Raw genomic sequence first — 27,562 nt, 5'->3', positions numbered from 1 at the left:
CCATTTTAACATTTTACAAAAAAATAAAGGAAAAATTGTTTTTTCTAGAGCAAAAAATTGATGACTATGTCTTTTTACACTAATATCTATTTTGTGTTATTTTTGCCTATAATATCTTTTAATATTTTTGAAAATAAATTTAATAAATATTTTTACAAATAAATTTTTTTTGGAAAAATAGTAACTATTAATAAAATACCTATATGAACTTAGTGGTATTTTTTCCAGTTCTAAAAATGTTTAAATCATAATTTTCAAATTTTATTCTAAATAAAGTAGAAATGATATTCTACGATGTAGAAAACGAAATCCACTTTTTCATTGAATCTAAACTATTTAGAATACGTGATCTACGTAAATAAGAGTATTCTAAAAATATTTAGAATACACATTCTGCGCTTAACCTACCGATCTAAAATCTTTAGAAATCAAAATCTACACATTAATATAAATCTAAAACACGTAGAAACCGACTTCTACAGATTTACTGTAAATATAAAACATGTAGAAATCAAAATTTACACATTACTATAATTCTAAAAACCTGTAGAAACCGATTTCTACAGATTAGCTATATTCTACAGATAAGAAATTAGTTCTTAAAAATATAGAAACAAAATATTTGGAAATATTCACTTTCACATTTTGAAAAAATCGATTTAAAAAAAAACAAAAAAAAAACATGGTAACCTTCTTCTTACGCCGTCTTCTATATTCTATTGATTGGTCACAAAATTTTCACAAAAATTTCACACTATTTCTACCAAATCAGTGTGAAATTGAGTGAGTTAGGGTTTATGAACTTGAGACTTTGATTTTCTTCCCCTTTGTTCGTGAAAGAGATGAGAAATTATGGGTTCATTCCAAAGAAATCGAGTTTAAAGAGTTGAAATCGTGTTTAGTCGGTTCAAATCAAGTGGGAATCAAACCGGATATAACCGAAGAAAACCAGAAAATCGATTTGGAATACTTACCTGGGCACGGGATCGATCGGTCTATAATTCGAGATCGGTCGATCTGTATGAAATCGACTTTTGCCTATCGAGTGAAATAGACCAGGTCGATCAGTATATACTCCGCGTTTTTTTGTTCTGCATAATGATCATGATCGATCCATCCGTTCGACCTTGTAATTTCGGATCGATCGATTCCGCTTGATCGAACTCATTATTTATTATATTTAAAAATTACAATTTTAAAGGCATTATTGTCATTTTGAGAATAATTAGCTTAATGAGACATAAAGTATATGAGATTAGTATAAATGGACATAATTATCATTTTCTTGCTCTAAAAAACAATTTTTCCAAAAATAAAAAATAGGAGTAGATAGTATCAGGTAAATAAATTTGGATTTTGATTTAACCCACAAATGTCAGGTAAAATAAATTTGGATTTTGATGTAACCCACAAATAAGATGGAGATTCGAAGTTTACTCGATTGAATAATTAATGCATGTAATTTGGGGTTGTTTTCGACTGATATACGTTGTTGTGAATATTAATGACTAGCATCAAGACCAGGGCCCGTGTATTCGAACAGGGGATTACAGTCGAACTGTCACCTTTTTCTTAAGTTCTTAAATGATTAAACGGTTTACACAAGAAAAAAAATTATATATCTTGATAAGCTAAGAAAAAAAAGGAATAATTCTAATTCTGGAATTCATGCAATTTAGGTGCCGTCCCAACTATGATTGGTCTCCCTGCCACCTCAAATCAATTGATGGCAATTCACATTTTATTTATTTGTATTTTCTTCAATTATTGTAGCTTTTTGGGTAAGTTTTTAAAAAATATATTTTTGCATGTTTTGCTACAAAAATACTAATTTGTTGTGACAGATGATTTGATACCATTTTCATTTCCTGTCTTCCACCCGAAGGAAAAATCAATGGGAGAACTTGACCGATAAAAGAGAACTATAAAGATATTAGTGTGATTTTTTTTATGGACTGTGTTTTATGATTTGAACTGATAATGTGGTTTCTTAATAGATTGGTTTGGTTAGGGTAAATCAAGAAATGAAAATAAAAATGAGAAAAAATAAGAAAGAAAAAATGAAAAATTGAGTAAATAGTGTTACTACTCTAGCAAAATTAAAAAAGAAAATATGCATTTTTCTGTTGAAACAGTAGCTAGAGTAAACATGAGAAAACTATTTTCTATTTGATTGATAATATTTTAGTTAAACGTATAATAACGTAGAAATTAGAATAAATATATATTATATGGTAAACATACAGTCACATGTTGACAAAAAGAAAACATACAGTCTCGCAAAAAAAAAAAAAAAAAAACATCCACACACAGTCACACCTAGGGATGAGCGTTCGGATATCCATTCGGGTTCGGTTCGGATCTATTCGAATTTTGGGTTTTCGGGTTTAAAGATTTTAGTTCCATTCGAGTATTTTTAAATTTCGGTTCGGATTCGGTTCAGATCTTTGCGGGTTCGGTTCGGGTTCGGATAACCATTTAAATTATTTTTAAGATTTTAATATTCATTATATGCTTAAAATTTTTCAAAATCTATAAAACAAAATAATATATTACATATAATGTATGTCAAAATACCTAAAATTAACATATAAATTGGTTTGATTTGAATATTTGGATAGAAAATCAATAGATATTTCAAGTATTTTGGTGTTTTGAATATATTTTAGCTATTTCGCTATGTATGATGCACTCCTACTTTTCTCCATCGTCGCAATTCTCTTTTCCCCCAAATCCTATGATGAACCCTAATTTTTAAGAGAAGAAGAGAACACGACAATTTTAAGTTAGTTAGGAATTCGGGTTAGAGGATTTGGGTCGGGTTAAGTGTTAATCGGGTCAGCAAATGGGCAATCAAATTTCTTAAACGCGTTTTATTAGTGAAAACGTGATTTGGTTTAATTGACCAAAATTGTGGAAAATTGATGCAATTGTTATTCTGTGGGAATAATTGAAGAGGCCGAAAGTCGGGGTGGAAAAATTGTTGGTTTGAGTAATTCAGGAGGCCAATCGACGTCAACCCATTTTTTTATAGTTTTGGTGTGATCCCAAAGGCTTTCTAGACCCAAGAACTAATCGCCAAGAAATCTATAGAAATCTAAATTCTTTTGTCAGTTAAACCGTCTATGGGTGGCAAAGAAGAATCGAATATAGAGCAGAAGTTCCAGCTATAACTCCTTTACCACTGGACCAAAACCACTTGGTTAACTTGATACTAATTTATATAGTTGAAACTTAAAACAAACAAACTTCATAGATTAAATAATTGCATGTATATGTAGATATTAAAATTATTTAAAGTATATTTTGTTATTTTTGATTCTAAAATAGAACTATATAAACAAAATGAAGTTTACTCCAATATTTTTTTTTAAATGACAATTTCTAATTATAGAGTAAGAATAGAGAATTGCTATTTCTTCTTCTATTTATAGAGAAAATAGAAAATTTTAGTAAAAATAGAATTGGACTAGAGTAAATTTATTTATTGAAACAATTATAAGAATAGGTTAGATATGTTTAAATTAAATAGTACCGGTAAAAAAGCTAGATAGCTTCTTGTTGTTTTCGTAATTTTAAAAAATTGATGTTATATTATATTTAGACTAACAGTAATGGTAGATTAGCATGTTCACAACTAAAATAAAAAAAATATGTCTACTTGGAACTTTTCATGTAAGAAATAGCTCAGACAAGTGGTAGTTATTTTAACTATACGCATTTTAGAAATTAGAGAATAATTATAGGCCTAGTTCACTTCAAAGGTTAAAAACGACTCGAAAATTGAAACACCTAGGTCTGATGACTTCCCAAAACCCAACTGCAGAATCTTTTTTAGAGATATAAATTTCTATAATTACTGGATATATATATATGTATGTACATTAGTACTATTGCTTAGAGTTTATGTGAATTCTAACAAAAAATTACTATGATCTTTTTCTGATCGCACGCATTTGTAGATTGATATTTCCGATGGCTGGGGTTAGCAAAATTGCAGTAAAAAGTAACAAAAGAAATCTATTAAATTCATTATTATGGAGTTTAAAAATACTCCTACTAAGTTTGTAGCTTTTGTTTTTTTTTTGAACACCGTAAGACTGTCTGGTTGATTTATTCAACACCCTCTTTTTCTCTTTTTAACACTCCACATCATCTTTTCTTTCTTTCACCTAATTATTTAACACCCACTTTATTTTTAACATCTACAATAGTTTTGTTTAATAAAATTCAACACCATACCCCACTATTTTTTTTGAATCATCTTATTATTATTTACAATTTAATAGTTACATAAATAATAATTTCGAGTATAATTAACATAAATAATTAAAATGATCAGTGGTCCATTTCGGGCTTTTGCGGCGAGCATGAGTTGAATCTTCTTCATTTTCCTTTCGAGTGCCTTCATTGACAGCGCTCGTGACACCAAGACCTATTTGTGTAGAAAATTCTGAAAATTCGGTTGTTCCAATATTTGGTACAACATCATTACCCATTGAAGCTGAAGAAATAGGAGGCCTTTGAGATAAATTTGGCATCACCGATCCATAATACGGAGGATAGTTTGGAACAGATGATGGCATAAAGAAATTTGGTGCAAAACCATAATTTAGTATATTTTGGGGTGTGTTTGAAGGTTGATTTTGAAAATGATAGTTGTTGGGATTTGGATAGTTGAAAGGAAAATTTGACGAATTTTGAGTGTTAAATGGATTATTATTGTGATCCATTTGCAAAAGAAAAAGAGTTTAAACATAACTTTTGTTTTAATTGAATGCTAATACAAAAATTATAGTGAAAATCGACGTTTTTTTTATGTATCCAAATGAAGTGAGACTAGTCTCTTTTTATAGATCATAAAAAATCATGAATTTTCATATAATTTTTTTATATATAAAAAACGATTACTATAAAATAATTGAATTTTAATAATTGGAGGAGATAAGAATCTCAAAAGAATTTGATTAACCAATGAAAATATAGGAGCTGATTTAAAGAAGATAAATGTTTTTTTTTCTGTGGAATGGTTGCGTGAATCTCACTTGCTCAACTTTCTCTCAATTCACTTGTCGTCACGTGTCTCTGTGTCCCCACTTTTTTAAAATTCAACTGGTTAAATTTATTCAACTGAATGTAATCCACGCAACAATTTTGTTTCATTCAACTAGCCCATTGCAAGCATTAATCTGTCCCTTGCAAGTAGTCTAATAATGAGTTTGTAGCTTTCCTTGTTCAAAACCTGTCTCTGTGTGTTGTTTTAGTATTTTTTTTAACCCCAAGAAGACATGGTTGGTCGAGTTACTACTACCGTCGAACCTGGGAACTTAAACAGTGTATCATGAACTCAGTTCAGCTTTTATAATTATCCACTGGAAAAGCATCTTCAGTTCTCCATCAAAAGAATCAACTAAAAAGCCCTAAATCTGTATTATAAAGTTTTTACTAAAGGTTAATGATTCTCAGTCTTCTTACTTACTTTTGAACACTATAAAAAATATCGATTTAAATACAACAACGTAGTACATCCACGAAATTTTTACTAGTCTATTAGATCTTGTGACTTAAATTTGACATCCGAGCTACCAATGACAGCATAAATGAAAGTAACTAATCTTCTTCAAAAATGGAATTATCTGTGACACCGTTTATGTTTATTTTACCTAACTATGTTAAAGTTATGCTGTACTAGAAAGTTAAGTATTTGTATATTCTGAACCTTATCGGTTTCGAGGTGTAGATGTTGGCCCTCCTCTGGTACATGATTCATCGGCTGTCGAGCCCATCAGCACCACTCTTTTATTTCTTTAAATAAATATCTTCAATTTCTCAGGTAAATAAAAATGTACATCAATTATTTTTAGTATTATTATTAATTCGTGTGATCATTGAAGTGGTAGTCGCAGTGAAAAACAAAGCAATCTCCACCCAATGCTCGATTGCTTAAGATTCTTCACCTTATTAGTCACATGCTCCTCTTCTTCCTCCCCCAAAAAAACTCAAAAAGCAAACCCTAGATCCAAGACCACAACCCAAAACCAGACCGATCTGAGAGATTAACTATCTAACCAGATCAGAAATGAAGAGAGATCTTCATCAGTTCCAAGGTCCCAACCACGGGACATCAATCGCCGGTTCTTCCACTTCTTCCCCGGCGGTTTTTGGTAAAGACAAGATGATGATGGTTAAGGAAGAAGAAGACGACGAGCTTCTAGGAGTCGTGGGTTACAAGGTTAGGTCGTCGGAGATGGCCGAGGTTGCGTTGAAACTCGAGCAGCTTGAGACAATGATGGGTAATGTTCAAGAAGACGGTTTAGCTCATCTCGCGACGGATACTGTTCATTACAACCCTGCTGAGCTTTACTCTTGGCTTGATAACATGCTGACGGAGCTTAACCCACCCGCTGCGTCGGGGTCTAGTGGTTTGAATCAGATTCTTCCTTCCCCGGAGGTTAATAACTCGTTCTTCACCGGAGGCGGCGAGTACGACCTCAAAGCCATCCCTGGAAGCGCGATTTGCCGGAGATCTAATCAGTTTCCGGTTGATTCGTCGAATAATAAGCGGTTGAAACCATGCTCGAGCCCTGATTCGATGGTTACATCTCCATCACCGGCTGTTCAGATTGGTGGAGTCGTAGGAACGACGGTAACCACAACAACAGCTAGCGAGTCAACTCGTCCGTTAATCCTGGTCGACTCGCAAGACAACGGCGTGCGTCTAGTCCACGCGCTTATGGCCTGTGCTGAAGCCGTGCAGAGCAGCAACTTGACTTTAGCCGAAGCTCTCGTTAAGCAGATTGGTTTCTTAGCCGTCTCTCAAGCCGGAGCCATGAGGAAGGTCGCCACGTACTTCGCCGAAGCTCTCGCGCGGCGGATCTACCGTCTCTCTCCGCCGCAGACTCAGATAGACCATTCTCTCTCCGATACTCTCCAGATGCACTTCTACGAGACGTGCCCTTACCTCAAGTTCGCTCACTTCACGGCGAATCAAGCCATCCTCGAAGCTTTCGAAGGGAAGAAGAGAGTCCACGTCATCGATTTCTCGATGAACCAAGGGCTTCAGTGGCCCGCGCTTATGCAAGCCCTCGCGTTGAGGGAAGGAGGTCCTCCGAGTTTCAGGTTAACCGGAATTGGTCCTCCCGCGGCGGATAACTCCGATCATCTTCACGAAGTTGGATGTAAGTTGGCTCAGCTCGCGGAGGCGATTCACGTCGAGTTTGAGTACCGTGGCTTTGTCGCTAACAGCTTGGCCGATCTCGACGCTTCGATGCTGGAGCTTAGACCGAGTGAGACCGAAGCTGTGGCGGTTAACTCCGTTTTCGAGCTCCACAAGCTCCTAGGCCGTCCCGGTGGGATAGAGAAAGTCTTCGGCGTTGTGACACAGATTAAACCGGTGATTTTTACGGTGGTTGAGCAAGAATCGAACCATAACGGTCCGGTTTTCTTAGACCGGTTTACTGAATCGCTGCATTACTATTCGACCTTGTTTGATTCCTTGGAAGGAGCTCCGAGTAGCCAAGACAAAGTCATGTCGGAAGTGTATTTAGGTAAACAGATTTGCAATCTGGTGGCTTGCGAAGGTCCGGACCGTGTCGAGAGACATGAGACGCTGAGTCAATGGTCGAACCGGTTCGGTTCGTCCGGTTTTGTGCCGGCGCATCTCGGGTCTAACGCGTTTAAGCAAGCGAGTACGCTTTTGGCTTTGTTTAATAGAGGCGAAGGTTATCGTGTGGAGGAGAATAATGGGTGTTTGATGTTGAGCTGGCACACACGACCGCTCATAACAACCTCCGCCTGGAAGCTCTCGGCGGTGCACTGAGTTGGCTCGATGTCGACGATGGTGGTATTGGTGATTTGAGTCGAAGTCGACTGTGGTTGTGTGGTGAGTTGACTCGCAGCCGACGGTGTTGGTAAGGTGGAGTTTGCTCGGTTATTTGGGCTTAAATCAGTGGACCGGTGATGACATATGTTCGGACCAGACCCAAGCCGAGCTGGATCGAACCGTTTTACCTTTTATTTATTTAATTTCACCTGTTTAAAATTTTAAATCGTTTTGTTAGGTCATTTTTAATATATGCATTTTTGGGGATAAGTCAATATGCAGAGTGTGTATTTACTAAATATTATATATTTTATAATAAACCTATTTTCCTTTTTCTTTTTTAAAAAAAACTCCATTTTATTCATGCTCAAGCTCAAGCTATCACAACTAAAAGCAAGTGAAACCAAAGCCGCATCATACTCCAAGCTTCTAAGAGCAACCCCATTAAAAGTTTATAACAGGTTCATGGGCTCAGGTTCATAGGCCCGGGTAATAAAAATAAATGAGATATTGGGTTTAATCTCGCGATCCGCCTCTTACGAGTGACCCCGTCCGATACGGGTTCACGACAGGTGTCGCATTTTGACTGGGGAAGGGGAGTCGACGTCACGCGGAGGAAAGCGGAGAGAGAATCATTTCTCTCATTTTCGCGAAAAAATCTAGGGTTTTCGAGGAGAAGCGATTTTCCCTGCGACGCCGATCTCTCTCCACTTTTCTCCCCTTTTCTCGATCGATTCGACGCTGGATTGTCTCCTCCAGGAGCAGAGGTGAGTATCGACTCGATTCACGTTTAGATATAAGCGTTTTGTAGTCGATATCGCCTTTGGAAATTCTCAATAGATTTTCTGATCTCGAGTTAGGGTTCGAAATCGAGATGGGTTTGGATCTATGGTTGTATAACCTCGTATAGGGGTTCTATTTATCGATTAATGGTTCGAGTTTTGCGGATTGAAAATCGAATAGGGGTTATCGAGTTAGGGTTAAAAAAAAATTTGGGGGTTTCGATAAGTGGTTTGAAATCGTAAACTGGGTTCGATAGACGGTTCGTTTGATCGTATTATTTAGTTATTTTGTGCTTTTTAAGGTTTTGTGTTTCAGATGGATCCCGCAGAAGAGAGAAGAGATAGTAAGAGGCAACAGGAGTACTTAAACCACCTGGGAAACGTGGCCGATTCGGAATATGGGATGCCCAGAAGATGTGCTTATGGTGGGAGAATGATTGACGAGCTTCGAGTCAAAGATGAGTTCGACACTCAGCCTGGGAAGCGCTTCTTCAGCTGCGTAAACTACGAGGTTAGATACAAACCCGTGCTTCCCTTCATTACTTTCACTTGAGTTATTAGTTAATTTTTTTAATATGTTGTCTGATGTGTTTATGGTTTAACCAAGGCTGATGGGTTTCATTATCGTCAGCCTTGGGTTATAGGTGTGCGGGAGGAGATCGTAAGCCTGCGTAAGCGTGTTGAGGAGGCTGATGAGGTGATCAAGTGGGTGCCCATTCTTAATAAACAGATTGAGAGTGTTGAGGTTTGTCACTTTGTCTAAGAGTATCTATTAGGAAGTAATTTTTTCTAAATTTTGGTTTTTAAAAAGTCACTAACAAGGTTTCTTTTTTTCCTTGTGCAGGCACAAGTTAAAAGGGCTGACTTTGCTGCTTGATAAGCTCACTGGTGATGTGTATAACCTCACAGTGCAGGTGGTTGCTCTGGAGAATGTCTGTTTCGACTGAAATCGAACAGGTAAACATTCAAACTAAACTGAAGTAGAAGTTCTTTCCGTGTAGGTTGCTTGCTGTAGTTGAACTGATACTTAACTAGGAACTCAACTAGTTTCATTAAATATCTAGAGTACGAACTGTACTAGATTTTAGGTTTAATTAAATTGTTGTTGGTTGGTTGCTGTGATGAATGGTCATAAAATGCTATCTGTCTGAAACTTGTTTGAGTTTAAAATTACTGATTTGATGTGTAATGAATGCATTCTGTGAACAATTTGTTCTCTAATTAAGGCTAATGAATGTTTGGTAGTTAGAAACACCACTCGAAACTGAAAGTAAATCCTTTTTATAGATACTCAAACCAACTACTGTAAACACAATTTCCCATCTCTTATCTAAACAATCACAACACAACACTGAAGCACGCCCAAACATTCTTCTTCTATCACGCCCAAACATTCTTCTTCTATCACGCCCAAACATTCTTCTTCTATCACGCCCAAACATTCTTCTTCTATCACGCCCAAACATTCTTCTTCTATCACGCCCAAACATTCTTCTTCTATCACGCCCAAACATTCTTCTTCTATCACGCCCAAACATTCTTCTTCTATCACGCCCAAACATTCTTCTTCTATCACGCCCAAACATTCTTCTTCTATCACGCCCAAACATTCTTCTTCTATCACGCCCAAACATTCTTCTTCTATCACGCCCAAACATTCTTCTTCTATCACGCCCAAACATTCTTCTTCTATCACGCCCAAACATTCTTCTTCTATCACGCCCAAACATTCTTCTTCTATCACGCCCAAACATTCTTCTTCTATCAAGACAACCACAAGACAATCCGCCCACACCCACACATTCTTCTTCTATCATTTTTTTTTTTAAACACTTCAGCATATATCTTCTTCTATCTTTTTTTTTTTAAACTCTTAATCATATTTTCTTGTTCTATCTCTTTTTTTTTTCATATTTTCTTGTTCTATCTCTTCTCTTAATTATATATTTTTTTTAAACTCTTAATCATATTTTCTTGTTCTATCTCCATCATATTTTTTTTTAAACTCTTAATCATATTTTCTTTTTCTATCTCCATCATATTTTTTATTTAAAAACTCTTAATCATATTTTCTTGTTCTATCTTTTTTTTTCATATTTTCTTGTTCTATCTCTTCTCTTAATTATTTATATTTTTTTTAAACTCTTAATCATATTTTCTTGTTCTATCTCCATCATATTTTTTTTTAAACTCTTAATCATATTTTCTTTTTCTATCTCCATCATATTTTTTATTTAAAAACTCTTAATCATATTTTCTTGTTTTATCTCTTTTTTTTTCTTTAAAAAAAATGTCGTTCTCATCGTCAGATGGCGTAGATGAAGCTTTTGAAGATTTTTTTGAGGAAGAATTTGATAATATCCTCGACTCCCTACTTGATGTACAAGCCAACAAACCAAAAAGACGAGCTTATATCGAAAGAGATCGGGAACAAGGCCACATTCAACTATGGAACGACTATTTCCACGAAAATCCTACTTACCCACCGGACATGTTTAGGCGGCGTTTTCGAATGAACAAGCCCTTGTTCCTTCGCATTGTCGAGCGGCTAAGTACAGGTGTTCCATACTTTTGGCAAAGAAGAAATGCTCACGGACGGAAAGGGCTATCACCACTTCAAAAATGTACGGCAGCTATACGTATGCTCGCATATGGTGAATCGGGAGATACGTATGACGAATATCTCCGACTTGGTGAAAGTACGGCACTTTTATGTTTGGAACATTTCACTAATGGGATAATAGACTTTTTTGGTGAAGAGTATCTAAGAAGACCTACGGCGGAAGATCTTCAACAATTACTCGATATTGGAGAGGTACGCGGGTTTCCAGGGATGATTGGCAGCATTGATTGTATGCATTGGGAGTGGAAAAACTGCCCAACGGCTTGGAGAGGGCAGTACACACGAGGTTCAGGAAAGCCGACAATTGTCTTAGAGGCTGTGGCATCAGAAGATCTTTGGATATGGCACGCATTTTTCGGATTACCAGGTACCCTAAACGATATCAATGTTCTTGATCGGTCTCCTGTTTTTGATGACATTATACAAGGTCGAGCACCTAAAGTTAAATTCAAGGTCAACAATCACACTTACTGACAGAATTTATCTGAATTGGTCAACATTTATCCAATCCATCCCACTTCCTCAAGGTAATAAAGCAGAGCTGTTTGCTAAACATCAAGAATCCACTAGGAAAGATGTCGAACGGGCTTTCGGAGTATTGCAATCGAGGTTTGCAATAGTAAAAAACCCAGGTCTACTATGGGACAAGGAAAAGTTAGGGAAGATTATGAGAACTTGTGTCATATTGCACAATATGATTGTGGAGAACGAACGAGGCGGATACTCTCTAAGTGATACTTCTCAGTTCGAGTCAGGAGAGTCAAGCAGAAGTTCGAAGGTCAAAAGGAGAGAAAGTTTGCATTCGCATAACATGCTAGGCATGCGCAATGAAGTTCGGAATTCAGGAAAACATGATAGTTTGAAAGCTGATTTAGTTGAAAATGTATGGCAAAAATTTGGTAACATAGATGAATAATCTTTGTATGTTCATCAATTATCAATGTAATGAATAAATTTTATTTATAAAATATATTTTATAATATTTTATTCATGTTTTCAAACTAATTTCAGAACTAAAAAAAAAATTAAAAAATATATTATTTAATTCCTATGAACCCCTTCTTCAGGTTCACTAATGCAGAAGCACAATAGCAAGAGGTTCAACACTATTCATGACCCCACCAAAAAAATATTAAAAAAATCCTATGAACTCCAAAGGGGAGTTCACTAATGTGGATGCTCTAAGACTCCTACGCTATAAAAAAAGTTCGCCAAGCTGCAAGAACAGAGAGATGGCCCGGAGTAACAACCTGTCTACGAGCCAAAGGGTCCAACCTGAGTCTTATTGTTTGTTGAGTCTCTGCTATCAGAGTGCCTGGAGGCTTCTCCACAGCTGAGTGAATGCGCGTATTCCTCTCCTTCCAGATCAGATACAAAACCGCTTGATGAATTAGTCTGACAATCAAAGTCACATTACCGTCTCTTGCTGGAGCTTTCAGCCAAACCAGCACCTCTTCAAACCCCCGCGAGTCAGCTACAACCTAGATACAAAGAAGGACCAGATCTGGCTACTGTACCCACAATCAAAGAACAAGTGTTGTATGTTCTCGTCAAACCCCGAACAAAGAACACACCTCGAAGGAACATACAATCCCCAACTTAGAAGTCTGTTTCTAGTAACCATTCTATCTCTAGCTGCAATCCAAGTAATGAAAGCATGCTTCGGTATTCTTCCTGCAAACCACACTGCCTTATGCCATGGGACTTGCGTCGGATAAGGGTGCAGCACTCTCCATGTTTCGCTGGCTGAGAAACGCCCGTTTCCCCGACCAATCTGTGGATACCAAGCATATCTATCATCCACTTCAGAGCTCAAAATTTCCTGCGCATTAGGCAGACATGCCCTCACTAGGGAAATTATAGGACTCCTGCTTCTACTTCGATCTAGCCTCCATCCTTCATTTGTTAAAGCATCAGCAACCACTGCATCAATACTCAGGCCAGTAACTAGAGGTCCCCTCTCCCACACCAACTCGATAAGGGGTCCAGCTGAGGTCCAATTATCAAACCAAAAGCTAGCAGAGCTGCCAGAACCCACTTCACAAATCACCATAGGTCTCGCCAGAGGTCTCAACTTACATATAGCTCTCCATATCCAACTTCCTCTATTAGTAGGATTCAACACCCAAAAATTATCATTCCTAATCAAGTGTCTGCGCACCCACAAAACCCACAAAGAGCCTCCAGCTGTGAACATAAGCCAGATTAGCTTCAGACCCAGCACTTTGTTCCAGTCCGCTAATCTCTTTAGACCCAAACCTCCCACTTCCTTTGGCGTGCAGACTGAGTCATAGGCAATCTTAGCCCCTCTGGCCGAGTTTGGTGCAACATTCCACAGAAAAGCTCCACACATACGCTCCAGAATACTCACACACTCTGAGGGAATGATGAACATAGACGCCCAAAATGAGATCGTCGAATAGATCACCCCTTGGATAATTTGAAACCTACCCGCAAAGGACAGATGTTTAACTGTCCAAGAGCTGAATCTCGCAGCAATTTTATCCAACAAAGGCTGGAAATCCGACCGAGTCATTTTCTTAGGAGACAAAGGAACACCCAGGTATCGCAGCGGAAGAGCCCCTTGTGCAATCCCCATCTCAGCTGCCAGATCACAACATCTACTCGGACTACCTCCATCGAGTAGCAACTCAGATTTTTGTCTGTTGATTCTCAGCCCTGACACCAAACGAAACTCCTCTAGGATGCTCAGAATACCCCTTAGAGAATCTGCTGAGCCGTCGAAGAAAATCAGAACATCATCCGCAAAACTCAAATGTGTGATCAATGGTGATTCACACTCCTGGTGCAAACGAAAAGTACCATCCAAAGCACCTTTATCTAGCATCTTAGACAGCACATCCATCACTATGACAAACAGTAGAGACGAGATATGATCCCCATGTCTAAGACCCTTCTTCCCCGGGAAGAACCCCTGAAGTTCTCCATTGATGGCAATGCTATAAGAGGGAGTGGTTACGCATTCTTTGATCCACTCAATAAACTTAATAGGCAAATCAAAGGCGCTCAGAACCTTGAAAAGAAAGTCCCAGCTAAGGTTGTCGTAAGATTTAGAGATGTCTATCTTCAGGCAACCCCTTGTTGTTGGACCTTGAGCGTTGAAGTCTTTAACTAACTCAGTAGCAAGCATGACATTCTCACATAGCAGCATTTCCTGAATAAAGCCAACCTGATTTCTTTGCACTATCTCAGAGAGACAAAGCTTCAGTTTCCTCTTAATGAGTCTAGCCATTACCTTGTAGACTGTTGAACATAAGGAGATCGGGCGAAATTGGTTAAGACGATCCGCACCTATCTCCTTAGGAATGAGGGAAATCGTTGTGGTATTGAACTGTCTCAGCAAACGACCACCAGTAAAGAACTCTCTTATTGCCTCAATTGTTTCCTTACCAACAACTTCCCAAGCCTCCCAAAAGAATTCTGCCGAATATCCGTCAGGGCCTGGAGCTTTATTCTTTGGCATTGCAAACAAGACTTCTTTAATCTCATCCTCCGTCGGAATGCATATCAATTTGTCCTGCGGACACCTATATGCAAGCCGATCTCTCAGCTCCACCTCAGAAATCTCCTCCAAATTCCCATCTACAGACCCTAAGAGGTTTTGAAAATATGCCACCACCATCTCCTTAATCTGGGCTTGATTAAAAACCCTGTTATTCCCTCCATCCATCAAATAACTGATACAATTCCTCATTTGATGAGCAATCACCGCTATGAAGAAGAACTTTGTGTTAGCATCCCCGCAATCTAACCATGTTATTCTCGCATTTCTGCTGAAAAAGATCTCATGGGCTGCTTCAAAGAATTGCCAGTTCTTCCTAGCAACAAACTCTTGTCGGAACAAAGAATTTGAGGGAGCCGTTACCCTTTGGAGCTGGATCGCTTTCAATGCCTCTAGAACTTCTTTCGCTTTCTGCTAGATATTGCCAAAGCCCTCCTTATTCAATCTTCTACAAGTTGCTTTGGTTTTCTTCAATCTCTGGCCAAGCGAGAAAATCTTGGAGCCTACCGGAATATCCTCTTCACAGGTCTTAAGAATCTCCGCGAGGAACCTAGGATGGGAGGAAAGGAAAAAGAAGTACTTGAAACTGCATTTCCTGGCCGAAGACAATTCAGAGAAAGACACCATTGCTGGAGAGTGATCAGAATCTCCCGGCGCTTCAAACACACTCACAGCTTCTGGGTATCTATCCCTCCAAAGCTCACTGCACATGACCCTGTCAAGCTTCCTCAAGATTGGATCCTCTGGACACATATTAGACCAGGAAAAGAAGGTGCCTCTGATATCCATATCTATCAAGTTGCTTTCTTCCAAACACTGCTGGAACTCTTCCATACCTCTGACCGGAAGATCATAAGGTAGCAAAGAAAAATGTTCCTCCGCCGTTAGTATCTGATTAAAGTCACCAAGCACTACTAGGGGTGAAGCTGCTACCAACGGATTATTAGCAATAGTGACTAACTCCCTCCACAAACTCCTCCTCTCAGCTTCCGTATTATGCGTATACACAAAGGCCACCGTACACTCCGTACCAGAAGCTGGATCGATCACTCTACAAAGAATCAACTGATCTGTTTTCAAATAGACCACAACTGACAAAGATAGGTTCCACACAAGCCAAATTCTCCCTCCTGCAGCCTCTGAATAATTATTATCAAACTTCCAACCATGAGCCACCGCTCCCAAAACACTAAGAAAGTTCTCTTCCTGCACATGAGTCTCTAAAAAAGCTCCCACTGACGAGCCCAGACTCTGAAGCCAACTACAAACTACCCTTTGTCGACCAACTCCATTAATACCTCTAATGTTCCAACTAAAAATCTTCATATATACACAGTTGAATACGATATTCCCGACCGATCAAGCTTCAAGCTTCCTCCCGGTGGAGAAAACTCGATCAAGATGCCTCGCTGATTTAGGAGGTTTTCCCACTGCTCCCGAAGCTTCCCAAAGTTTATGCTGTCTCAGCGCTCTTCGAAAATTCTTCGAGTGCTTAGTGAGACACATAGACTCTTCCTCCTCCTGAACATACATCTCGTTCTGACTCTCCTTCGAACCCTGAACCAAATCCTCCACTTCTTCCCCACTAATCTCCCCTTCCTTCAACTGAGAACCTTCCTCAACTGAACCCGCAACCGGAGCTGACTCCACCACCGTCGAGTCCTTCTCCCGAATCAACGATGCGGAGTCCTGCACCTTCACATCTAGAGCATTTTTTGACTCTACTACCTCCACTCCCACACTATCTTCCGGAGGGGAACTTAACGCTCTAGCTCTAGCTCGCGCTCTGGACCTGGACCTCTTGCGGGGCCTAGACTTGGCCTTACTCTTATGCTCCTGACCAACCTCATCCTTCGCTGCACTTGCTTCTTTCTCCCCTTCCTGGGACTCATTTGCTAGCGAAACCTCTGAGCCAGACTTCACAACACTGATCACCTTCCCTTTCTTCTGACTCTGCAACCTCTGCCGTGGAGCTTTGTTACACCGGTTCATCAAATGACCGAACTTTCCACAATTCATACACTTAGAAGGGAGACTAGGGTACTCCACATTGACTCTAACTGAGTTCCCTTGGGTATCTCTGACTTCTACAACCTCTGGAGGAGTTTTTGAGAGATCAATCTCCACCTTGACCTTAGTATCACCGAAGTGGTAGGGGTCTAGACGAGACTTCTCAGTGTGAAGTGGATCTCATATACCGCTAGCAACTACGCTGATACCATCCAAAGAGTATAACTGAGGAGGGACGTTCTTCAGAACTACCCACGTCGGCGCAAAGAGCAACTCCTGAGCAGCCAGATTCCCATCAGCTGTCCAAGGATAAACCGAGAAGGCACACCTATCAGCCTGCCAGTAACCCACTTGCAACACCCATTCTCTAGTCTGCACAGAGGGGATGTAAATCAAGACGCAGGTATCAGAGACCGTTCGGACAGTAATACTACCAAACTTTCCCCAAACTGGGTTCAAATCGGTAATAATCTTTGATGCAGAAGGACGACGACCATGAAAGTGAGCCACCACATGGTCTTTCCAAAGTTCTGAGGTTCTGAGAAGCACAGACTCCGGCGCTTGGACTACCGGCGTCCCGACCTCTAAAAACGACGGATCTGAGATCTTACGGAGATTCCTCAGGGACTATTTGAACCTCGCCTCGTACGAGGGAACCTTTGCGGCTGGAATCGACGCTGGAATCGAAGGAGACTGGAGCTTCATCTCCAAATCGCGGTTAAGGAGCTGATTCTCGCGATTTGAGACTCTCGCTGGTGAGGCCCCTCCTGGATCAATAGAAGAGCTCGAAGAAGGAGCGGAGACAGGAATCGACATTGAGAGGGAGCGACGCGGGATGACTTCTCGCTAGCCGGCGTGAGGCCAACTAACGGCGGAGAGCTCCGGAAACCCTAAACGCCCAAATCGCACCTTCTAGGAAGTTCCCAGATATCCCAGATAACCAGCTCCATAATAAACCTAAGTTTGTTCACAATTTAATGGTAAAATAACAAAATAAATGGCCGAAAAAATTATGTTAACTTCACAATGCGTGAACAATAAATCAAAACTCCTAGCTAGTGATATTAGATATTAATAAACTGTTAATGAGTTTTAAATGTAAAGTTGATAAAGAAAAAGGAATGAGAGCGAGATATATTTATTAATTACAAAGAGTGCTAACTACTAAGGGATACTTTCATAAAAAAACTTTTTGAAATTTTATTAATGTAGTGTTTCATGTAACGATTTTTTATTTTTTTTGCTTACATATGACTAATTTCTAATTGGCTCTGGTCGCAATACCACATTTCATGTCTGTTCATTGAATATTTTTAACAGCAATATTAATTTGATCTACAAAACAACAATTGGATCTTCCGCACCAGGGCTATTTTCTTCAGAGAATCTCTGCACCAATATAAACTATCTGCTCGTAAGAACTAATATTGGTGGAAATATAGAAGAATTAACTAGAGTATTTCGCCAATTTGGTATATATGGAAATCACTAAATGAAAAACTTTATAATGGTAGAGATTTTTCACCGGTGGATACAACAGATTTAGTATTAAAGAAGTGTAATGCATGGTTCCTGGCCAATGAAGAGACCGAACCAGGCAACAGTGCCACAGTACTCATACCAAAAAGCCCCCAGACCTACCTATATTTACTTGCAGAGTAAATGGATCATGGAAAATGACAGAATCACTATTGGAGTAGGATTTTTTTTTTTTATTGGTACCACTATTGGAGTAGGATACCTTTTACAACTCCAAGATGGATCAATAGATCTCACCCTTCAAGGTTACCATAAGATAATTTTGTCATTACATACAGAGCTAAAGAGCTTAGTATGAGCATTGAAATGTTTATCTCACCATCAGCGGTTCTGCGGTTACTTTGTTACTGATTTCCAAGAATTAATCAAAATGATCACAACACCAGAAGAATGACCAGTTTTTGCAGCTGAATTTACCGAGTTTAAATCTCTTTGGGCGTCTTATCAAAGCGGAAAAGTGGTTTATCAACCCAGATCTAGTAACACTCAAGCGGACTTCATTGCAAGGAATGCTCAAACAAGAAATCATGTTTTCTCATATGTTAACACGGACACTAAAATCTCTGTCATTCTCGGATTCGTAATGAGATCTTTCTTTGTACTCTTGTTGTGATAAAAAAAACAACAATTGAATCCGATGTTTTTAATCTTTTATAATGTAAAAACAATTTTTTTTGCATGGCTCTGTACCTTATTAACTTGTTTCTTTTTCTTTTTATATATAAAGAATAAACAAACTATCGTACATAGACATACGGGATATATATTAAGATCTGTTTATGTGTTCTGCCTACATCTACATGTATCTTTTAGAAGTTGCTAAAAAAAAACATGTATCTTTTAGAAATCTAAAATCTGGTAGATACATAGTTTATGTTGAAAGTATATAATATTATATTAAACCGCCGGAACAATTGAAAAGATAAGACGTGATTATAATTATTTAAAATGTGACGACGCATTATGAGCTCGATGTTCTTAAAATATACTCAAAATGTTGCGAGTTGTTTAGCAAAAAAAAAATGTTGCGAGTTATTTTTGTTAGGTATATGATTAGTAAAGTAAGGCTCCAGAAATAAGTATATGCCCACACGCCAGCCAGTTTCAAAAGGATCGAACCAACGCATATCATTATTTCAAAAATTAGTTGCACAATAATCTTTTTTTTTGAACAAAAGTTGCACAATTATCTTTATTAACGATGAATAATACTATAATAGCCGATATAACTTTCGCTGATGTTGTGTTATTAATCTTATCTTTTTAAAATACAATAATTTATTTCAGTTTGATACGAAGGAAGGTCCCACATGCATGAAATGTTTTTAACTACCAAGTTGCCAACTTGCATGTGTGCAAATTCTCTCTGACCCCCATCGAGTTCTCCTTTTCACAGTTTTTTCTTTCTTTCATCTTCTATCACATCGAGTTCCAATATTATATTACAAATACAAGGTCTATATATTAATCGATCATTGTCCTCTCGAATATTTAATCGCAGTACTTTATTATAATTTTAAATACGTCTAACCATATAGAAACATTGAATTTCTGCACTGCCTGCAAGATCCGATATTTTTTTTACAAATTTATAATAGTGCGAATCGAATTTGCATTTCCCATATTCTCTACTATTATTTTTGGCAGCTAACACAATGCTTTCTTGAACCCAAATCAAATCCCTTTACTAGTTTTAAAACTCAGGTATTATTTTGTCAGCTAAGAAAGTGTATTTGATTGTTAAATGTTAATTACTAATTTTCAGACTCAATACTGATAAAAGTATTCTTTATTGGTATAGCTTACTATTAAAACAGTGCATGATTAATGATTACATAAAAATAGTCGGACCGGACCTAAAGTATAACATAAAGTATAATTATTTTAGATAATCCCATTTATCTATTTCAAGATCGGTACACAATTATATATTTCTAGTTCTGTATAGCTTCCCTAGTTTACACTAAAATGACCGACTCTGCATTAAAAAGTTATATATATTCCTTTGTATCACGTCAGAATTGTATTTGGGAAAGTAGGCGGACCAGATTATATAATGCTAAGTCGTTTTCATTGTTTTACTTCGATTTATATATCAAACGAGGCACTGAAAATCAAACCGAAATTATATTACTCACCTTTATATTTATAAGTTTATTGTCAACTTTGATTTCTAACTTTTTGAGACCACGATATTATAAGGTTACATTTATACAAAACTTTATAACATGGTGAGATGGCTTAATTACATGTGAACACATTCCAGGCTTTATATATCCCAAATTCCCAACAAACGTTATTTATTTTTAAGAATTTTTTATCCTTACTCTTTAGTTTTCTCAGGATAAATATTTGTGTGTGACACTTAGCCGTTTTCTCTTCATTTCAATTTTTTTCACGATTTAAAATATGTTAAAAAGAAAAAAAATTCACGATTTTGTTTTATAATTGTTTGAAACTGATTTAAAGCAAATTATTACTTTCGTTCTTCTCTCTATAGTTGAAAATTACATTCTTTCAGAATCCAATTAAACTTTTTTTTGTTTTTTTGTTAAAGGTAAATATTTTATGATCAATAATATTCTTTCTTTATTGTTTAACTTCAGTGTTTGGAAAACTATCAAAATACCATCATATTTTTCTAACTTTGACGACATGGTTCGTTCTGTAAGAGAGATGCTTTTTAGAGAATGTAAAACCTATAAATAGTTATGAAAAAGTTAAATTAAAAAGATAAGCAGTGAAGCAATAGTTAAATGAATTGAATGTGACATTCGATTTTTATCTACCTAATTCTGATTTATCCAATATCCGTACGGCTCTTTATTAGTAATTTTTTACTTTTTTCGGACGAACATATCCATTTAATAATAATTTCATTTATTACTTTTTCTTTTATCATATAGTTTTTGACCAAAATTAATTGGGTGTTTAATACGGTTATACAGTATTAGTCATCAATCCGTGTTGACAAAAAAAGTCATCAATCAGTGAGATTCAAAATAGTGTCATCAATAATTTTGACGTTGGAAAACATCTCCTCTGTTTGCAGACCTATCTATTTGTCAATTTTTTATTCCTTTCGTTTTGGAATGATTCATGTTTTAGAAAAAAAATTTATTTCTAAAAAGTTCATATTTACTTTTTCAATGTATGTCATTCATTTTTGATACACTAATAATACTCTTTCCGTTTCAGAAAGATGTATGTTTTAGGTTTCTTACATTTATTAAAAAAACATATCAGATTTTAGATACTAATCCATTATTTTATTTTATCAACTATTTCCCACAATTTTTAACCAATAATTTTTTTATAAACACCATTATGTTTTTTGAAGTTTACATTTTACAATTAATTTATGCATTAAAAATGTGAAACATATATCTTTCTGAAACAATTTTTTTTCTTCGAAAATATAGATTTTTTTAAAACGGAGAGAATATTACTTTTTTTTGTCAACACACTAATAGTATTACTGAGAGCATCTCCAATAATAAGATCTAATAAGTACCTAATGATTTTAGAAAAATAAAAAAATACAAAATTAGAGGAAAAGGTAGCCGTCAGTTCTAAAATCAGACTCTGAAAGATATTCATAGAAACCTCTTCCTCCGCTTGACAACATCCAGTTAGTTTGACTGTTTAATTTTAATTAAAATCTAGTTATTTACTTATAATATATTAAACTAATAATATTTGGATGTTAAGATTTTTTTCTAAGAAAATTTGATGGTTACCATTTTCATGGTACTATTATTCATCTTTACCACCACTAAAGGCATTTTCAAAAATACCATTTTCATTAAATGGCAAAAATTTATGTTTTCGAATTATACTTTTCAAATTGAACTTTTTCAAAATTTATTTTTAAAAATCGAAAACTATTTTTAAAACTATTTTTTTACGTTTTTAAATATTTTTTAAATATTTATTAGAATCCTAAATTTCACATTCCAAAAATCCAATCCTACCCCTCAATTCTAAACCCTAAGTCTATATTAGTTAAACAAAAGGTTAATAATTTTTTTTTAACTTTCATTAAAAATGATGGTAAAAGTGATTAGTGTAAATATGAAAAATGGTACTATATATATGATATTTTTGACAATCTCCCTTTTTTTAAGAACCTAAATTATAATGTTGCCCTTCGTATCAACAATGAAACCAATTAGGTCTATAACTTTATTCCAAATCCAAATAGAAAAGTTGAGACTGAATCACATTCAAACTAAATAAATACTCAAATAAATGATATAAAATGATATTTTGAATAACAATATTTTCTGAATTTTATCAGAATTTGAACGAATATACAAAAAAATAAAAAACGTGAAAATCTTGAAAACTCATGAAAATTTTCAGTATGAAATTCTGAATTAATAATAAAAATAAATACTAAAAACTTAAATAAATACTTCAAACACTTAATTCTATATTTATTTTAATCCGATTTTAAAATATTTGAATCCAAATTATCGTAAAATATATCAAACCAAAAAAATCTATTCAAACTATATTATTATTTACAAATCGACATCGATATTTATAAAACTCTAGTATAGTTAAGAAAATGAATTCATTTATTACAAAAAAATAGGATCCAAAAGATATTCGAAAGCCAAACACTAATAGTAATATCAATCCACTGAATAGGTAAAAAATCACTGAAAATACACATGTATAATTCACGAAGTCAATATGTTTACCACTCTTTTCATGCACCACTCAAGCTACACGTTTTCTTAATTGTTAGTTCTTGTACATTGGGTAGCTTTCTTAATAATCTGATGAGACTTTCGTAACTTAAAAGATGATATGTCCATTCGTTACTGTTATCATCATAATGTATGTAAAAGAAAATCGAAACAAAATTCCAACTACACTATATACATTATTTGCAGTGAATTATAAATTATTGATTTTGGATCATTAACAGATAACACAAAATTTAGTGTATATAAAATAAAATGGAAACAAAATTCAAATACAAAAAGTATTTGGGTTGAATTTTAGATAGTTGATTTAGATTCGATGTATTACTTTTAATCAGTTGAAAGAATCCACTCATATCTATTAAAAGAATCCTAATTACAGTTATATTCAATTCCACTAAACTTCCCAAACCAGTAACACCCCGTAAAACAAAAAGGCAATGGTGGAGTTGAAATTGTAGCCATTTTACTTGCCGAGATTAACGATACTTTCTTGCGAACTACGGTTAGTGTAGTGTTTCAGTTACAAATGAGCCGAGACATAAAAAGCCTCAAATAACAATCAGCAGATCTTATATATTTAAAAAGCCTCGAAATCAAAGGAGCAAACAACCTTGCGCCTTCTTTCTCTCTCCCTCTCTACCACTTATTGTTAATCAGAAGCTCTCTTCTCTTCTCCAAGAACTCACGACTCAGATCGAACAATTCTTCAAGAAAAGATCGCAGAGAATGGAAGATCTTCCTCTTCCAGGCGGTTGTAAGAGCATGGAGGAGTTCTCGGCATACGTAAGATTTTTCATCAATCCAAGAACCAAAAGTAGGAGTCACGAAACCTTTTCACTATAGTCACTCTCTCTTTTTCAGATTCATCACAGAATCAAAGAATGCATGAAAGACTATAAGAGCAAGGAAGAAACTATGCAACATCTAACGGATCAGTTTCAAATCCCACATCTCATGACCAGCATAGGTACGTACGTATACGTAGACTCCTTTTGCTTTTTCGCACCGAATCATCATCAATGTGTCTTAAGGCAAAACGTTTGAGTAACTCGAAATCTTTTATTTTGGTAGTTTGGGATCTTCTTGAGGCAAAGTATCCAGAGAGTTTCAGATCCCACTATAAATCTTGCGAGACTTATCGGAAGATCCGTGAAGCTTCAAGAATAGAGAGCTACAAACTTATACCGAGGTTTTTCAGGGATAAAAGAGAGAAAGATCAACACCGTCGCTCTAATATCCAGAGAGACGATGATGATGATGCAACATCACAAGCACCTCAAGGTTCTAACGGTGGTGATGCCTTAGTCCCTAGAGGTTTTAAGAGCGTGGAGGAGTTCTCATATTACGTAAGATTCCATCAGTTCATTTCATCAATCAAGTTAGAAGTTAAATTATAATTTCTTACTCTCTGCTCTGTTTCAGGTTCATGGAAGGATCATGGAGTGTATGCGTGATTACAAGAGCAAGGAAGAAACTGTAAAACATCTATCGGATCTGTATCGGATCCCACCTGAATCGACCAAAACAGGTAATTAAGTAGATTTCTTTTTTAACAGAACCATTAACGGGTATTGAGGCAAAACGTTTCAGTAATTTGAAATATAAAATACTTTTTTTTTGTAGTTTGGGATCGTCTTGAACAAGGCTATCAAGATAACTTCAGATCCTACTATGAAGCTTGCGAGAATAAGCGGAAGTTACGTGAACAAGAAGCACCAAGTAAGCAATTAGAAACCTAGACAAGCCCTAGTTTCCTTGTCACGCAAGACATTATCTGATTAAAAGTTTCTTTTTTCTTTGTTCGTTTTGTCTTGGGACTGATGAAGAAGTAACGGCTACTGCTCAGATCACAACAGAAACTAGATCTTGTAAGTCTTCTGAGAGAGAGAGAGTTAAACAGGATAAGGCAGCTTCGACATCAGTGGTCAGTAAGACACTCATACTGAGGAGCTTAAATGATATAAATGTGAAAAAGCAAGAGCAACAACGTACATGTCCTCCTCCTGATCAAAGCTGTAATTAAACTTATCTTTTTTCTCTCACTGTGTGCTCTCCTAAAAGTTGAAGAATGACATTGGTCTTTGCTTCTTTTAGTAATGGAGACTGGCCCAGCATCACGAGTCTCTCGTTTGGGACCAGATGCTAATGGAGTGATGCACATGAAGTTGGAGGACCTTCTTCTTCTGCTGAATCGCTCAAGAGACGGTGCATAGATAAGGAGCAAGTGAGAGGTGACAACGAAGAAGCATGATCAGAATCAATAACTGCTAGAAAACATATTAAATGATCGAGAAAGATATGAGATTCTCACATTAGACATATGTTCCTTTGATGCTTTCCTTTTATCATATAGCTAAACAGTTATTTCAGTCTATCAAATCTCAATCCATGTTATTGTGTTGCAAAATACAGCAGAACATGTTAAAGAACATATATTCCTATGATGCTTTGCATTGTTGGTCCCAGACCCGAAACTATGTAGAAAAGATAAACATGTAACATGTTAAAGAACATATATTCATTCTATCGAACCTCATTTCATTTATTAGTGTAGAAAAATACAACAAAAAACCAAAGCACAAGTGTTTGTGATGCTTATTCCTCTGACAAGAAAACCAAAAAGAGAAGTGCAGAGATCCTATGATCTAGTGAGAAGGAACCATAAGGCCTAGAGACTTGTTGAGCCATGCCTTCCATTTCCCAGAGGTCTTCCTGATTGTTGTTGTTGTTGTGTCCACAGAGCCTCCAAGGTTCTGAGCTTCTAACTTCTTAGACAAAACAAAGTTCCTTGATCCGGTTGAACCAATCTTTCCCCATGGATTAAATGCTGAAATGATCAAAATGTTAAGTAAAATAATCAAAGCCACTAATGAGCAAAACACATAGGGTAGTAAAAAAAACTCAAATCTCACCTTCAACAGCATAGTAAGGGGAGTAGAGAAGGAAAAAGCTGGAATCAGAACCGATTAGTGGAAGCCTGCCTTCACGAGCATAGCATTTGAGAGCATAATCAATAACATTTGAAACAGTTTCATCTTCTTTAACAACAAAACGAATGGGTCCAGCACTTCCTAAGAAACTGATGCTAACGAGGAACCTGTTAATCTTGGACTTGTGTGTTTTCTTCTGCTTGTTGTTGTTGTACAGCAACATCTTTAACAATAAACGCCAAAAAAAAGAAAATAAAACTTTTGATGGGAGTTTGATTTGCTTCAAGGGTCGACGCCGATGCAGCGGAAGTACCAGGATTCCTTGCAAGAGCCAAAAGTGAAGGAGGAGGAGAGAGGAGGGAGGAGAAAGCTCGCCCTTGCGGTGGTGCAATGGGAGAGCATGAATTCTCTGGTAGTCGGAGTTGTTTCTACCATTCAAGACGCTGCTTCTGCGATAGAGATATTGAAGGATCGATGGAATGAGATGGTGAAATAAATGGATGTGAATAAGGAAACACAGAGTCTCTGATGGTGAAGAAGTTTCAGAATCTAAAAAGGAAGGTCGAGGATGAAAGTGGAAGTTTTGAGATGGAGGAGATGTGTGAGGGGGTAGAAAGGGTTAAAATAGGGTAAGAAAGAGAGAAATGGAGGATGCGCGATTCTTCATCCGCAAGTAAAGCAAACCCTTTGAACCCACCGAAACTGTCTCCCTACTCTTCAGTCAATTCGGTATTTTCTGTTATCTCTTTGGCACGGACTTTAACTCGAAATGCCCCTCCCTCTCCATTAGAAATGCTGAATTCACCCTGTAATAAAAAAGAATATATTTTTTATTTTTTTTTAAAATATAAAATCGGGTAAAACGTGGTTAAAGACGTTAGGGACCTTAATGAAACCAACTTATTACCAACTCGACCTGCTCTACCCGATCGTTTTTGTAGTCTACTTACACAGACAAAAGAGGAAAACATTATGGAATTGGAAGCCTCGAGAGTACTCTCGTCAATGGAAAGCGGAAGTACAGTGCATCCTCTTCAATCCTGGACCTGCAAACACAGCTTGATGAAGCTCACCGCAAGATCGAGGAGCAGGCTGCCCAGAATGAAATCGCTCTCCGCAAAATCGAGGAGCAGGCTGCCCAAAACGCAAACAATCTCCGCATAATCAAGGAGCAGGCTGCTCATAGCGCAGAGCAAGGAAAACAGCTCAAGGAGTTATCTAGAGTGGACAAGTTTTTGACTGCAATAAATCCTCAGTACGTTGAATACGTTGCAGCTAACAAGTCGGATGATTAGGTTCTCTTATGATCAGGTGTTAAATATTTTGTGTACTTTGAAACTTATGATCAGGTGTTAAAATATTTTCAGCTTGTTAAACTCCTATAAGAGGAGTTCTTTTGTATCAAATGTTTTAGCTTGTTAACATTTTCAGTTTTTTATTATCAATTGTTCCAAACAATAAAAAACAGGAAATCAAGCAAAATAAAATTCAAATCACAAAATTTGGAAATAAATCTCGTTGTATAGTCGCTTATCAGTCAGTATTTAGTGCATAAATTAACCATTTGGCCCAAAAAACAGTAGCAATGTAGTTGCTAACTAGTAGCAAAATGGTA

At 36.7% G+C, this 27,562-nt stretch overlaps 4 protein-coding genes across 5 annotated transcripts; 3 read left to right on the top strand and 1 right to left on the bottom strand.

The window, feature by feature from the left end:
* Nucleotides 1–5,880: 5,880 nt before the first annotated feature.
* On the top strand, nt 5,881–8,160 carry LOC106306406 (DELLA protein RGA1). The gene has a single exon (XM_013743014.1). The coding sequence runs from the start codon at nt 6,080–6,082 to the stop codon at nt 7,817–7,819; it is 1,740 nt and encodes a 579-aa protein (XP_013598468.1). The 5' UTR covers nt 5,881–6,079; the 3' UTR covers nt 7,820–8,160.
* A 536-nt stretch (nt 8,161–8,696) lies between these two features.
* On the top strand, nt 8,697–9,566 carry LOC106303048. The gene is made up of 4 exons (XM_013739417.1): nt 8,697–8,726; nt 8,921–9,115; nt 9,212–9,349; nt 9,449–9,566. Exons 1-4 carry the CDS (start codon nt 8,697–8,699, stop codon nt 9,479–9,481), a joined length of 396 nt encoding a protein of 131 aa, XP_013594871.1. The 3' UTR covers nt 9,482–9,566.
* A 14,074-nt stretch (nt 9,567–23,640) lies between these two features.
* LOC106305342 lies at nt 23,641–25,278 on the top strand. Of its 2 annotated transcripts, none has more exons than XM_013741722.1 (7): nt 23,641–23,800; nt 23,879–23,984; nt 24,089–24,363; nt 24,440–24,545; nt 24,641–24,736; nt 24,847–25,032; nt 25,112–25,278. In XM_013741722.1, exons 1-7 carry the CDS (start codon nt 23,744–23,746, stop codon nt 25,228–25,230), a joined length of 945 nt encoding a protein of 314 aa, XP_013597176.1. In that variant the 5' UTR covers nt 23,641–23,743; the 3' UTR covers nt 25,231–25,278. The 2 variants fall into 2 exon arrangements, with proteins under 2 accessions (XP_013597176.1, XP_013597175.1); XM_013741721.1 differs by having other exon boundaries at nt 24,844–25,032.
* Nucleotides 25,279–25,550: 272 nt separating this feature from the next.
* LOC106305144 (uncharacterized protein At4g22758-like) lies at nt 25,551–26,527 on the bottom strand. Its single transcript, XM_013741512.1, has 2 exons — nt 25,930–26,527; nt 25,551–25,844 (listed from the first exon to the last, which is right to left on the bottom strand). The coding sequence occupies exons 1-2, from the start codon at nt 26,168–26,170 to the stop codon at nt 25,663–25,665; spliced, it is 423 nt and encodes a 140-aa protein (XP_013596966.1). The 5' UTR covers nt 26,171–26,527; the 3' UTR covers nt 25,551–25,662.
* Nucleotides 26,528–27,562: the final 1,035 nt, after the last annotated feature.

This window comes from Brassica oleracea, chromosome C7, assembly GCF_000695525.1.
Source record: "Brassica oleracea var. oleracea cultivar TO1000 chromosome C7, BOL, whole genome shotgun sequence".
In the NCBI taxonomy this organism is placed as follows: Eukaryota; Viridiplantae; Streptophyta; class Magnoliopsida; order Brassicales; family Brassicaceae; genus Brassica; species Brassica oleracea.
The sequence above is the reverse complement of the archived record's forward strand: the minus strand, read 5'-3'. Positions and strand labels throughout refer to the sequence as shown.

Bases quoted from the DNA above. Each gene is read 5' to 3' on its own strand.
- LOC106306406 (XM_013743014.1), top strand. From the start codon at position 6,080: ATGAAGAGAGATCTTCATCAGTTCCAAGGTCCCAACCACGGGACATCA.
- LOC106305342 (XM_013741721.1), top strand. From the start codon at position 23,744: ATGGAAGATCTTCCTCTTCCAGGCGGTTGTAAGAGCATGGAGGAGTTC. The intron at 23,985-24,088 runs GTACGTACGTAT...TTATTTTGGTAG, and splicing joins ACATCTCATGACCAGCATAG to TTTGGGATCTTCTTGAGGCA. The intron at 24,737-24,843 runs GTAAGCAATTAG...GGACTGATGAAG, and splicing joins ACGTGAACAAGAAGCACCAA to AAGTAACGGCTACTGCTCAG.
- LOC106303048 (XM_013739417.1), top strand. From the start codon at position 8,697: ATGGGTTTGGATCTATGGTTGTATAACCTC. The intron at 8,727-8,920 runs GTATAGGGGTTC...TTTGTGTTTCAG, and splicing joins ATCTATGGTTGTATAACCTC to ATGGATCCCGCAGAAGAGAG. The intron at 9,116-9,211 runs GTTAGATACAAA...GGTTTAACCAAG, and splicing joins TCAGCTGCGTAAACTACGAG to GCTGATGGGTTTCATTATCG.
- LOC106305144 (XM_013741512.1), bottom strand. From the start codon at position 26,170: ATGTTGCTGTACAACAACAACAAGCAGAAGAAAACACACAAGTCCAAG. The intron at 25,845-25,929 runs GTGAGATTTGAG...TGATCATTTCAG, and splicing joins CCCTTACTATGCTGTTGAAG to CATTTAATCCATGGGGAAAG.